This window comes from Theobroma cacao, chromosome 10 (assembly GCF_000208745.1).
Source record: "Theobroma cacao cultivar B97-61/B2 chromosome 10, Criollo_cocoa_genome_V2, whole genome shotgun sequence".
Classification (NCBI taxonomy): Eukaryota; Viridiplantae; Streptophyta; class Magnoliopsida; order Malvales; family Malvaceae; genus Theobroma; species Theobroma cacao.
This window is the reverse complement of record NC_030859.1, coordinates 13,800,720-13,814,656: the sequence shown is the minus strand read 5'-3', so window position 1 is coordinate 13,814,656 and position 13,937 is coordinate 13,800,720. Positions and strand designations below refer to the sequence as shown.

Genomic DNA, 13,937 nt, shown 5'->3' with positions numbered 1-13,937 from the left:
ATTAAATTTCAAAAACCAAATTCTTAAGCAAAATGGTTTGCATTCACCAATATTAATACTCACCTTGAATCTTTTAGGTGAATTATGCATTGCAGCAACTGTAACTTGACTTGCAGGTGGGGGAATGTGGAAAATATGTTCCTTCTTGGAAATGAAATATTAGACTGAATTACCAATTGAGAATTAGTCAAATGATTTGTGTAGCTTTTTTCTTCAAAGAGAAATTAGGATGTACTAGGCTTTTTTTCTTCCACTTTGAATTCACATGTCTTTAGGTACAATACAAGATCTAGAAAGTAAACTCATATTAGAAACAAAGACTGACTAAAGACTCGTGTTCACAATCTTTAATTCTTTTTTGTTTTGATTTCTCGTAAGATGGCTATAAATAGGGACAGCATATGAGCAAATGCCATATCTACCCAAGAAATTAAGCTTTTAGAAAGCTGTAGCTTAATCATGGCATACAATGCAATTTCATTCTTCTCATTCTTCACCCTCCTTATCCTTCCACTGCTGTTTCAGTCTGCTTTAGCAGACTCAAAAGACAAAAAGCCATACCCATTTGATTTTCTCAAGCACCTCCAAGGGTGCCACAAGGGTGACAAGGTTAAAGACATACGTAAGCTCAAAAAGTATCTCGAACAATTCGGTTACTTGAGCTATAGCAAGAACAAAACTCATGCCAATGATGATGATTTCGATGATCTCCTGGAGTCTGCCATCAAAACTTACCAGCTAAATTTCCATTTGAATTCCAATGGAGCTTTGGACACCGAGACAGTATCAAAGATGATGATGCCTCGATGTGGGGTAGCAGATATCATCAATGGTACATCTGGGATGCGTTCGGGCAAGAAAAAGCCCCACCGAGCTGCAGGCTCTAAATCTATCCATGAAGTATCCCACTATGCTTTCTTCCCACGAAGCCCTAGATGGCCACCTTCCAAGTCCCATCTCACCTATGCATTTCTTCCAGGGACTCGTGCCGATGCTGTGAGCCCCGTTGCAGGAGCTTTCCAAACATGGGCTGCAAATACACACTTCAGATTTTCGAGGATTGACAACTATAGAGATGCTGATATCACTATTGGCTTCCAACGTCGAGATCATGGAGATGGAAACCCTTTCGACGGCCCTGGTGGAACATTAGCTCATGCTTTCGCACCAACTATTGGAAGATTCCACTATGATGCAGATGAAACATGGTCTGTAAGTGCTAGGCCAGGCACTATGCACTTGGAGACTGTTGCATTGCATGAAATTGGACACCTTCTCGGTTTGAGTCACAGCTCGATTGAGAATGCCATTATGTACCCAAGCATCACGGCAGGAACATCCAAGGGTTTGGCTAGGGATGATATTGAAGGAATCAAGGCTCTATATAACAGATGAGAAGTTATCAAGTGAAATCTTATGCATTAATATTGCATTTTCGAGGCAATTTAATCATGAGAGATTTTGTATTTTCCGTTTCGATTATAGTTAAAGTCTAGTCCATTAGAATAAGTCATTTCTGACAAAATAATTACAGGAAAAAAGGGACAGTCTTTCTGTTTTTCTTTTTGATTATAGTTAAAGTTAATTCTATTACTTGTCTCTATACAATTTTCTAGATTAATTTTCAGTTTGGTTTTGGAGCTTGGATCTACGGTTATCAACTTGACTTCTTCATCATGATCAATGGATTGCTTTCAGAAGTATGCTTCTACATTTATTTATCCAAATGAAGAGGTCCCTTTTTCCTACCCTTCTAAAAAAAGTTCAAAATTCAAATTTATATGTTATTATATTTTTCGAAAGTAGTAATAAATATGATTTAAAGGTAAATTTCTAAATATTTGTTGTATAAAATGACCTCCCTAAATATGAAGGAAAAGACTTTGTAAGTCGATAGCATTTTGGAAATGGGAATGGCCAACATTGATCATTCAATGAAATTAAGACATCTTAAATTTTGTATGTGCCTAAAGACTGGGGCAATTCGAAGTTTGAAGGTCTTTAATCTTTGCAAATTTTAGTTGGCTGCAAATTTATTAACATAAATTTCAAAATGAGAAAGGTAAACACATATATTTGATGGCTATGACAGATAGATTAATTATAAAAAATAATTGTCATGATATATATTAAAGGAAATAACATTTCTTAAAAATAATTAGCCTTTTACTTCTTAATTATTAGTAGGTTTTTGACATGGAAGAGAAAAATCTATTAGACGTCAAGGAAGAGAGAATATTTGTCAAGGAAGTAGACTGCTCCTTATTGGAAATGTATTGGTCGACAATAAGGTGGAAGTCCTTATGGGATTATTAAGAAAGAAGAAGACTTTGTCTAAGTCAAATAAAAAATGCCAATAGACCACATTTGATAGAAACTAAACTCTTGCAAAAATTGGAAAGCTTAGTGGTAGAAGACCTCGCAAATGTAGAATAAAACAAACCGAATTTCAAAATTTTTAATGATGAAGTCCTTAAAATCTGACCGAATAAGGTCTTGGAGTGATGAACATGAAGGCTCCTGCCAGTACAATAATAATCATGGGCTTAGTTTTATTCACGAGAGATAACTTTACCAATACCCAACAAACCACAGTCAAAAAGTGACTGAATACCAATAAAAACGTAATGGCAAACGAAGGGAGAGGGAAGCAAAGAAGCACAAATGGCAAGCCCTGAGAACAGAAAACAAAAAAAAAAAAAGTGAGAGATGTGAAAAACTCAAAATATCCTTCTAAAATCACCAGAATACCTAGACGAGAGTCACACTATGAAGGGGTCTGTACATGAGATTCTTTATATTAAAATAACATGTGATCTTGACTTAAGATAATCATTAATATAAATAATTACATACTTAAAATAAATAAGAGAGCATTTATTTTAGCATTACTTCTATTAAAATTTGCTGCTTTGAAGAAATAACGTAATAATTTTTAATTAAAAAACCTAATTATAATGTCTTCAATGTATAAAGTACTGCCCTTTTTTATCAGCCTGGAGGTTTCAAGCTTATTATTAATTCTCTTGCTTCAATGGAAAGAGATTGAGTTAATTTCCATTTGAATGGCAGTGGCATACTATAATACCCTGTACTTTGATATGTTGGCTAATAAAGCTTATCGGATACCAATTGAGGTTAATTAGAGTGTCGTGATGAAGGGTGGAGGGAATATTCTAGAGTAAAATATTCTGCACGAGAAGCAATAATAATAAAATAATAATATTTTTATTGAAGATGAATTAACGATATAAAAAGCAATTCGGAAGTGAATCGGGGCATAATAAGACATTTTGGGTGCCAAGAAAATAAGTGAAAAATTTTGAAATAAAATAATATTTTATTAATAAAATAATATTAAAATATTAATATTTTATTCAGTGTCAAAATTTTTCATGAAGAAGGAGTATATGATCAATCTAAGTGGGGAAGAAGAACAACAAGGAAATTTCAGAGAAAAATGACGTTAATGGAGCTCGCGTGTCTTTATTAAATAAAGTTAGCGCGAGTGAGTAAATATTTAAATATTACAATGATACCGCGTTGAAGAATAAACTTAATATTTTATTTATACAAGTGTTAAGGAAGAAAGATAAAAAGAAATTGGAATTAAAAGATTGTGGGAGGATACAATTAAAAAGGGTGAAAACCTTAGAGGGTAAAATGGTAATTTTGCTATTAGTTTGGTCAAAGCTTCCTTTATCCTTATCTCATGGCTGGTTCTTATCTCCACCCACAAGATATTTTCTTCTTCTCTTCCATGCTCTCAACGCCATTTTCATTCTCCCATGCCATTTCACCTTGCCACCATGCATTTGAAAAGAAAAATGGCTTTGTTTTGCAAGGAAAACCGTACTCTTGGAAAGAAAATAGATGAGATCAATTAGAAGAAAGGAGAAAGAACAGAAAGAAAGGAGAAGGGAAAGAAAGAAAGGAGAAAGAAAAAGAGAGAAAGGAAGAAAAAGCTTGGTTTTAGTGATTCAAGTAAGAAATAAGTAACAATTTTTAATTAAAGAAACTAATTATAATGACTTCAATGAATAAACTGCTGCCCTTTTTTATCAGCTTGGAGGTTTCAAGCTTATTATTATTTCTCTTGCTTCAATGGAAAGAGATTGAGTTAATTTCCATTTGAATGGCAGTGGCATACTTTTACCATTTTAGACCAAGCTGCTCCCTTTTGTCTAAAAAAGAAAACAGTTATTTTTTCAAGTCTATACAAAATCTAAATCATGAAATTCCACCCATAAGATATACATTATAGAGTCTTCAGCGTGACCCACATAAAGGGCTACTTTTTTATTCTTTGATCGGGAATGGCTATTTTTTAATTAATTGATTAATTACTATATAATAGAGTCTTTATTCCCTACTGTTCACTCTTAATAAATTAATTAATCAATTGTGACATTAAGAGAAAGAATATGGGTCTTCCCTGCTTTATTTCTTACCTAACTCTCCTAAACTATCACATGCTTATTTTTTTTATTATTAGATTAATACTTGTTTGGTTTTATTTTCTTTTTATATTTTTCCCCTCTTTGTCTCTAATCCCTCCTTTATTTTTTGTTAAAAGATAATCTCTCTCTTTTTTTTTCTTCTTTCTTTCTTCCCCACCATGACAAATAAGATATAATCCAAACCAATCGCAAACAATACAAAAAACAAAGTACTACTGACGAAATTTTCTATCAATAATACTTTTGATTCCATCGATAGGTCACATTACCAACAAAAATTTTCATCAGCAATCGGTCGACATTACTATCATTGGTAATGGCAAATTCATTGATAATGAAATATTCTGTCGATAAGGTTATCAATCGAATATTTCATTGGTATTTCAGTCGGCAAATGCTCGAATCCATCAACCGATATATTCATCGACAATGAGGAAAATCCATTGGTAAATTTTGGTAGAATTGCTAACAGATTATTATTTGTTGGTATTTTTCATCGATAATTGGCGATTGAATAAATCCATCGATAATTTAGTGATAGAATTTATCGACAAATTGTCGATAAAACAACGATTAAGTAGGTTTTGAAGCTTAGAGCCAAATCCGTCAGCAATGCCTTAGAATTCGTCAGTATTTTTTATGAACTCTATCGTTAATGGATAAATTTTATCGGTAATCTCGTTAGTAACTGATAAATTTCGTTGGTAATAACTACAAAACCATTTTTTTTAAATTCAATTTTGTCCCGTTGGTAACATAATTATTATATGATGTTGTTAGTGATAAAGTAAACATATAGCAAACATATATGCACATAAAAAATATGAAAATGTAATAAAAACAATAAGCAATAAAAAAATCCAATGTAAACATTCGTGAAAAGTATGAAAATACAAAGAAGTATCTAATACAAAGCTTACGAGGGAGTGGCTTTTGCTATTGTTGTGGTAAAGGTTGAAGACATAACTACTACAATGAAGAAGACCTAGAGGCGTTTGAAGCTAGTAACCTTGATGCAATCACCTCCAACAAGTTGTTGATATTGTCCCTCAATGTCATTAAAAATCCAATACTACTAACTAATTGCTAATAACCCTCGGGCTCAAGCGTAGGAAGTGGAAGAGGTTGTTCTGTCATGACCCGGCACTCTCTTCGAGCCCGTGACAACCACCGCGATGTCTCGATAGACATTCATTACCCGGAATGTCAACCAAAACCTCGCAAGGCTCTTGCATCAATTTTACGTCTCCATTGTGAGCAACAGTGACTAAATATTATGTTTTAAGGGAATATATACTCTTTTTAAATAAAAAACAAACAAAAAGTAATTTTTGCCACATCGGGGTATTTTGGTCATACTTGAAAATTTTTAAACCTGATGAAAATACAGCATACGATCGAAAAATATACATTTCTTATCTAAAAATAATTTTGGTAATCTAAATCATCCATTTAAAATGAAATTATGGCTAATCAAACTAAATAAAAATATTAAATAAAATATTCCATTTTCTTATAAAACAATATTTATAGAATCTTGCATAAACAATTTTTGTAGCATAAGAGCAAATAAATTCATATATATAATAGCACACTAAACCAGGTATATAAAAATAATCTACAATGACATGTGGGCCCCAATATAACTGAAAATATACAAGACTGTAGACCTTCAATTTCTAAGGATGCAAATCCAAAAGCAACCCTCGACAAAATCGGCTGTTTAAAGATTGTCCTAAGCCTGAAATGGGTAAAAAGAAAGAGGTGAGTTTTTATAAACCCAGTGAGTAAGCAAAGTTCATCTACAACATCTAAAGCCGAGTAAATGGAGATAGTTAAAATCATCCCATCATAATATGATTCATAACATTTAAAACTCATTTCAATTCATATAAAACAATTACATTTCATCAAAATAATCAACAAGGCTTATGATTCTCTTAAAACTTGGCTTGTGCCAAAATTTTGTGTGGTTAAACTAGAAGTTGAATTAGTGTTTGAATATAAAGAAGAATTGGAGTTGCATAGTTTACAAAGATTCGGGTGGTATTGAATTGAACATGTTGAGTTTCGGCAGAAATAAAACAAGCTTAAGCTAATGGAAGTTGATTAGTAATATTGATGAGAAATCCCAACAATTGAGGTGGGTGGGCAAATTTTTTAAAGCATTATTGAATGGTGAATATGATATATTAAATATGCTAGATATGCCCACTATTTAGATATTATTCAATTACATTGAGTTTCGATGTTTATATTTGAATTGCAATTAGGTTGCATGAGTTGATAATGACTAGGAATGATCATTAAGCTCGTTTCATACTTGTTTCATGGGCATATCAAAACTATTAAGCTCTTTACAAAATGGGAAACAAGCCCTTGAAATATGTTGAGATTTTTTTTTACTTTACTTTAAAACATTCAAAATTGTATGTATTGCACTCCCATATAAAGGCCTTAAAGTGGTCATTAATGAGTTTTCTAATCTGCCTTGGTGGCAATTTTCATGATATTTGAGTGAAATATTTTAACTGTGCCATGCTCATTGATTTTCATACGTGAACTTGCTATTTTATTGTTTAATGATTTTTGGATGAACTTGGTTATATATTGCTAATGGCTTTCATTATTTCAACATATAAACATGCCATTGAGCTTATGATTGAAATTTATTATACTTATTTGAAATTCCATTAGTTTATTTTCTTAGGTAAACTTTATGGGTATAGGTTTGTTACCACACAAGATTTGTGCAGTCTTTATGCACAAAGTAGTGATTATTAATGATTGATAATTGATAATAAAAGAGGACCTGAAGCTTCGACCTATATTTGGTGGCGTGGGGAGTTCCCATGAGTAGGTAAAAAGGGACCTGAAGCCTTGACTCATATTTGGTGACATGAGAAGTTCCCACGAGTAGGTAAAAGGGGACTTGAAGCCTCGACTCATATTTGGGGGCATGGGAAGTTCCTTCAATTAGGTAAAAGGAGACCTAAAGCCCCGACTCATATTTGGTAGCATGGGGAGTTCCCTTGCTTAGGTAAAGGGGGACTTGATGTCACGACCCGAAACCTCCCTTAGGCCCATGACAATCGCCGCGATGTCCCGATTGACACTCATTATCTGGAATGCCAATCGGAACCCCGCAAGGCTTACATATCAGTTTCTTTCCTTTCCTGTGAGCAATCATTGTTAAATATCGAATTTTTAGAGAATATATACTATTTTAGATCAAAAACAATCAAAATAAAATTTTCGCCACACAGGGGTATTTTGGTCATTTTTCCTAAAAAAAAATTTGAAACTGGCTAAAACGTAATATACAAGTACAAAACACATAATTCATATTCAAAATGAGTTTAAAGTCTAAAATCTTCATTTAAAATGAAATTTCGGTTTTTTGAATATAATAAGAAAATAAAAGAAATATTAAGGAAATATTCTATTTTCTTATAAAACATATTTTATAGAGTTATACGTGAATAATTTTATAGCGTAAAAGCTAAATATATTCATATATACTGAAATACAGTAAGCCAAAATATTTAATTTAATTTACAATAACAAGAGTGCCCCCGAATAAACAAAAGTAAAGAGGACTGTGAACCTACGGTTTGGAAAATGCAGATCCAATGGTAGTCCTCGATGAGATCAGCTATCTACAGTCTATACTGAACCTGAAATGGGTGGAAAGGAGTTGGGTGAGATTTTGCAATCCCAATGAGTAAACAGACATTATCATAAATATCTAAAGGCGAGTAAAATGGAGGCAAGTTTAAACAACAAATTTCAACCCATTTCATAATGTTTTCAATTTATTTCTTAAACCATAAAATATTTGTAATTTACCAAAACAGTTGTTAAGGCTTATGTCTTTTATTAAAACAAGGCTCAAGCCAAAACTAATCCTCGGGGATACCTTGGCCGAGGCATCTAACCGAGTCCGCCAAGGGTGTTAAAATATTCACACGTGAAACACATTTTTATTTTTAAAACCAGCCGTTCCTTGGCGTTGGCCGAGTTACACATTCACGTGGGGGTTCGACGTGAAGTGAGCTCTAATACTACCCCAGGAGTTACCCTCCTCGCCTCTACAACCGGAGTAACTATATAACTGGGTTTACCGTGCCCCTCTAATAGGCAGTCCACGGAAACCCGTCACTGCAGTGACTAACCCACCAATTTTAATAAAATTTCGACAGTATAACGTGGCTTTTATTTATTTATCCAGCCTGCATAGTAAAAACAACTTACATAAATTTCCCAATGCACTCACAAAATATAGCCACATATACTCATTTCTCATAAGCCATTCCTAGGAAAATATATATTTTTCAAGTCAATTTGCAGCCTCCAATTACTCAATTTCATAATCAATACAATATATTTTTATTTGTCACATTTATTCCTAAAACATCAAAAATCCCGTTTTAATCTCGTTTTCATTTCATAAAATACATAAAGGGCATTTAAAAATAAACTCTAGATAATTTACAATAATAATAAGTTTACTCACCGTTTGTACAAACTAAAAGCTTTCTAAGCGCCCCGATCACTACTCGTCGGGTACGACTTCTTTGCCTTTTCCGGAAGGCTCTCCTCCTAGACACATTACAAAAATTTACACAATTCATCACATTGATGCTAAATCACTATATAATTAACTTAAATCCTATACTAATGCATGGTATGAAATGCAATAGCCTAAAACGGCTTAAACGCGGTATTAACCTATTTTTGGCACTTTGCCCGATAAATTGCTAACGCGCTCCATTTTAGCTCTAAATCATCCCATTCTCTCTCCAACATTTCTAACCATTAAATATCAGCCAATAACCTTCTAAAAACAACAAAATCAGCTCACTCCCTTCCTTGGAAAATTCGGCCAAAAATGGGACATTAACTCGGTTAATTTTCTACTTTGTTTTTCTATCACGTTTAATCGTTTTTCATCATTTTCTCTTCATTTTCCTTAGAATAAAATCAATTCATCATCATTGTACAGCATTGAGCATCCAGCCAAGAGTGGGTATTGTGAAAATTTAATGATTTCTTGCCCAATTTAATTTCTAAACACATTTAACTAACTAAAACTATCAATTTAACTAAAAATCAAAACCTAAAAATTTCAATTTCTCTCCCCTAGAATTTCGTCCAGCCCTTGATATCACTTTTTGATCTCTCTCCTCAAGCATGCTAAATGGAAATAAAGGCATAGGAAAGGTAGAAATCAAGCTAAAATCGAAAAATCTTACCGTTAGACGCGTAAACGGTCGAAAACCGCGAATTTCCCTTTGAATTTTCTTGTTTCTCTTTGGTTTTTCTTTTTTTCTTCCTTTCCTCTCTATTTCCTCTCTTGTTCTTCCTTATGGCCGGCCAGCACTCAAAATTTGGGTTTAAATGGCTGACTTTTCATTAAAATAATATTATTTCATTTAAAAAATGCCACGTGTCACTTTCCCATTGGCCCATTTTTAAAATTTCATCCATTTGTTTCCAAATTTTCACCATACACTTGTCCCACATATCCATAGCTTAGATAAAATTCTCAGACTTATCCAAAGTCTCGGTGGAGTAATTTTTGAAATTTACACTTTTGCCCCCGTAAAAGTCAAAAATTACATTTTTGCCCCAAAAACTGAAAAATTGCCCATAGACATATTTTTCATCCCTTATACTCATACCATTCTCCAATTTGTCAAATTTGATCTAAATTCTCTCAAAATCTCAAATTTTGTCCGTGGGTGGCAAAATTACGATTTTGCCCCTACACTCCAAAAATCACCAGAATTAAACTTTTTCACTTCCTATCATTAAATTATACTCCAAATAGTTAATCTTGGTCAAAAATTTCACTCCATGATCAAATTATTATCTTAGGTGGCAAAATGACGATTTTGCCCTTGAATATCAAAATTTCCAATTTTTACCCCAAATTAACCCTCGAACTCTGAACAATCATTTTTTAGTCATTTCTTGACTATAAAATATTAAATTTCATCCTACAATTCCTATTTGAACTAGTTCGAGGTTAAATCAACTCAAGTGTACCATTAGGTACAATACCGAGTTTCGTCTGTTCTTAGGTGCTTTTCCTAGCATAATAACATACTACTCAGTGCATGTATGTCATGACATGTGTTTATGGGGTCAGATTTTACACTTGAAGCCCCGACTTATATTTGGTGACGTGCAGAGTTCTCACGAGTAGGTGTTGATATTATTGATCTAAGAGAAAGAAAGCCTATAGGCTATATTAGACCTACCCGAGGATCCCCTAATTGATATGTTTGGTGACATGAAGAGTTCTCACGAGTAAGTGATGATATTATTGATCTAAGAGAGAGAGAGCCTACAGGCTATATTAGACCTACCTGAGGATCCCCTAATTGATATGTTTTTACTAATTGATCATGACACTACTATTATACTTGCATTGAGAAAACCATCGTCGTGATTTATTTGTTTACATGACATACTGGAAATTTACTATATTTACAATTGCCATGATTAATTGTTTTATAATGAGCTTGAAATTTACACAATACATTGGTGATCTAATTTTGAGATTTAAACTCAAGCATCGTATATTGATCTACTCATAATTTATTAACTTTATACATAGTTTATCTCATCATACATATAATAATATTATTATTATTATTATTATTATTATAATTATTATGCTTTTATAAAAACTCTATCTTAATGCTTGTTTCTTTTCCTATCCACTCACTGAGTGTGAAAGGCTCATCTCAACTAGTTAATATGGTAGACAAGTAAACTTTTGGGAGCAGTCGTGGTGAGAGGACTTCAACTCGCTGTGTAGATAACTAGTGTCTTATAGCCCTACCTTTGTATCACTCCGTTGTCTAGATGTCAAGTTGTCTACTATTTTTAAATAAAATGATGTATTCATAAAATTATTTTGGGTCGAAGCCCTTGGGTGCTATTGGATTAACTTTAAATGGTGTAATGTTTGAAGGTTTACATTTTAATACGTGTTGTACATATATTTTAAATCTCTTGTTAAGAATTTTTATAAGTGATTAAGAATTAAATTCGTATTTCTAGTTATATAGAATTATTAGTATATGATAAAGGAAAGAATTTATTTGGTGAGATTAATATTTTAAAAGGTTTGCAGAGTTGTGTAGGCTTGACTACATGACTTGTATGTTGGTAATTGTTGTAAGAGTGGGTCGTCACATAACAAGTCATAATAATAATTTTAATTGAATTAAATTAGTTAAATATACTGTTAATATTAAAAGTGATAATATTATTATATTTTGAGGTAAAAAATAGAATAAAAATAAAAATCAAATAACTTTAAAAAATTGATAAGTTTAAAAATTACCTATGTTGTTAATATAAAGTGGATTAGTTTATAAATTAGTTATGTTGTTTACATGTTAACTTGTTAAACAAGTTTTTATTATTTTTTTTAAAAGTTATATTAATTGGACTTACTGTATAATTCACATGTTTATGTATAATATTGTATATTTTTATAATAACATTTTAAAATAATTAATTAATTTGAATTATTATTAAATTTCATATATAAATAAATTAAAAGTATTTAGTTAAATATTAAATACTTCAATATCAACAAGCAATAAAATTAGAGTTTTAAAATTTTTAAAAATAAATAAAAATAATGAATATAAACAGAGTAAAATACAATATAATTGATTAGTATTATATAATATTTGAAATTAGACTTTACAAAATACAATATTGGATAATATATAATTTAATATCATATGTTAATTTAATACTATTTATTAATTTGGTATAATTTACTAGTACGGTAAGATTTAATATTGTTAGAAATCACTATTTCTTCTACTGAAAAAAAGGCGACATGGCTGGATACTTGAATCAGAATGAATCGACATTTGTTACTTGTACTTATAAAATTATAAAATTATAAAATTAAAAGTTGATACAGAAAGCATAATAACAGTAAAACAGTAAGACCCTTAAATCCGTAACTCTAACAACCATTAATGTCACGACCCGGCACTCTCTTCGAGCCCGTGACAATCGTCTCGAAGTCTCGATAGACATTCATTACTCGGAATGTCAACTGAAACCTCGCAAGGCTCTTGCATCAATTTTCCACTTCCCTTGTGAGCAATAGTTACTAAATATCGAGTTTTAAGAGAATATAAACTATTTTAGATAAAAAACAATCAAAATAAAATTTTCGCCACACAGGGGTATTTTGGTCATTTTTACCTAAAAATTTCGAAACTAATAAAAATACAACATATGGTAGAAAGATATCAATTTTCGATCAAAAATAAATATTTGTAATCTAAATCATCCATTTGGAGTGAAAAGTTTGCTAATTAGACTAAATAAAAATATTTGATAATATATTCCATTTTATTATAAAACAATATTTTTAGAGTTATTCATAAATAATTTTTGTAGCGTAGGAACAAAATAAATTCATACACATAGTGATACAGTAAACCAGGTATTCAAAATTATCCTACAGTGGCATATGGACCCCGAGATAATCAAAAGTGTACAAGAATGTAGACCTACGATTTCCAAGGAAGTAAGTCCAAAAGAAATCCTTGATGAAATCGACTACCTACAGATTATCCTGAACTTGAAATGGTTAAAAAGAAGGGGTGAGTTTTCGTAAACTCAGTGAGTAAACAAAGTCTGTCATTAACATCTAAAGCTGAGTAAATGGAGACAGTTAACTTTTCATCATACCATAATCCACAACATTTATACTTGTTTCAAATCATATAAAACAACACATTTCATTATAATACACATCACGACTTATGACTTTCTTAAAAACTTGGCTCGTGCCAAAAATCATACTCAGTGATACCTTGGCCAAGGCATTCAACCGGGTCCGCCAAGGTTGTTAAGTTAACAACTACTCATAAAAACATAGTTTAGCCATCCCTTGGCGTAGGCAGAGTTCATCCTCAAGTGGTGGTTCGGCGTGAAGTGAACTCTATCGTACCTTAGGAGATATCTTTCGCGCCTCTCATACTAAGGTAAATATAACGGGGTTTACCATGCCCCTCTAATAGGCCGGTCCACTGAAACCCGCCTACTGCAGTGGCTAGTTAAAAAACCCACCAATCAATAAAATTTTGATAGCATAACGTGGCTAACATAATACTACCTAGCTTGTCAAAGGAAAACAAACAGTTTATATATTTCACAACTAAAAAAACCCATCCATATATGTCATCACGTATCAGTTCATAAATCATCAATTCCAAACATAGGTACGTAAACTTAAATATATAAGCAACATCAAAGGTTGGTCTCCACATACTCTCATTTTCAAAAACATTATTGAATTGTAAAATAAATCATAAACCTTATTCCTTAAATCGATTATTAGTCATAAAACATAAAATTCATTTAGGTTCAATATTCTTAAAATCATAAAAACGATTGTAAAAATACTCTAGATAGATAAGATAAACA

General features: G+C 32.0%; 1 protein-coding gene across 1 annotated transcript; it reads left to right on the top strand.

The window, feature by feature from the left end:
• Window positions 432-1,647, top strand: LOC18586795 (metalloendoproteinase 2-MMP). The gene has a single exon (XM_007010353.2). The coding sequence runs from the start codon at window positions 460-462 to the stop codon at window positions 1,393-1,395; it is 936 nt and encodes a 311-aa protein (XP_007010415.2). The 5' UTR covers window positions 432-459; the 3' UTR covers window positions 1,396-1,647.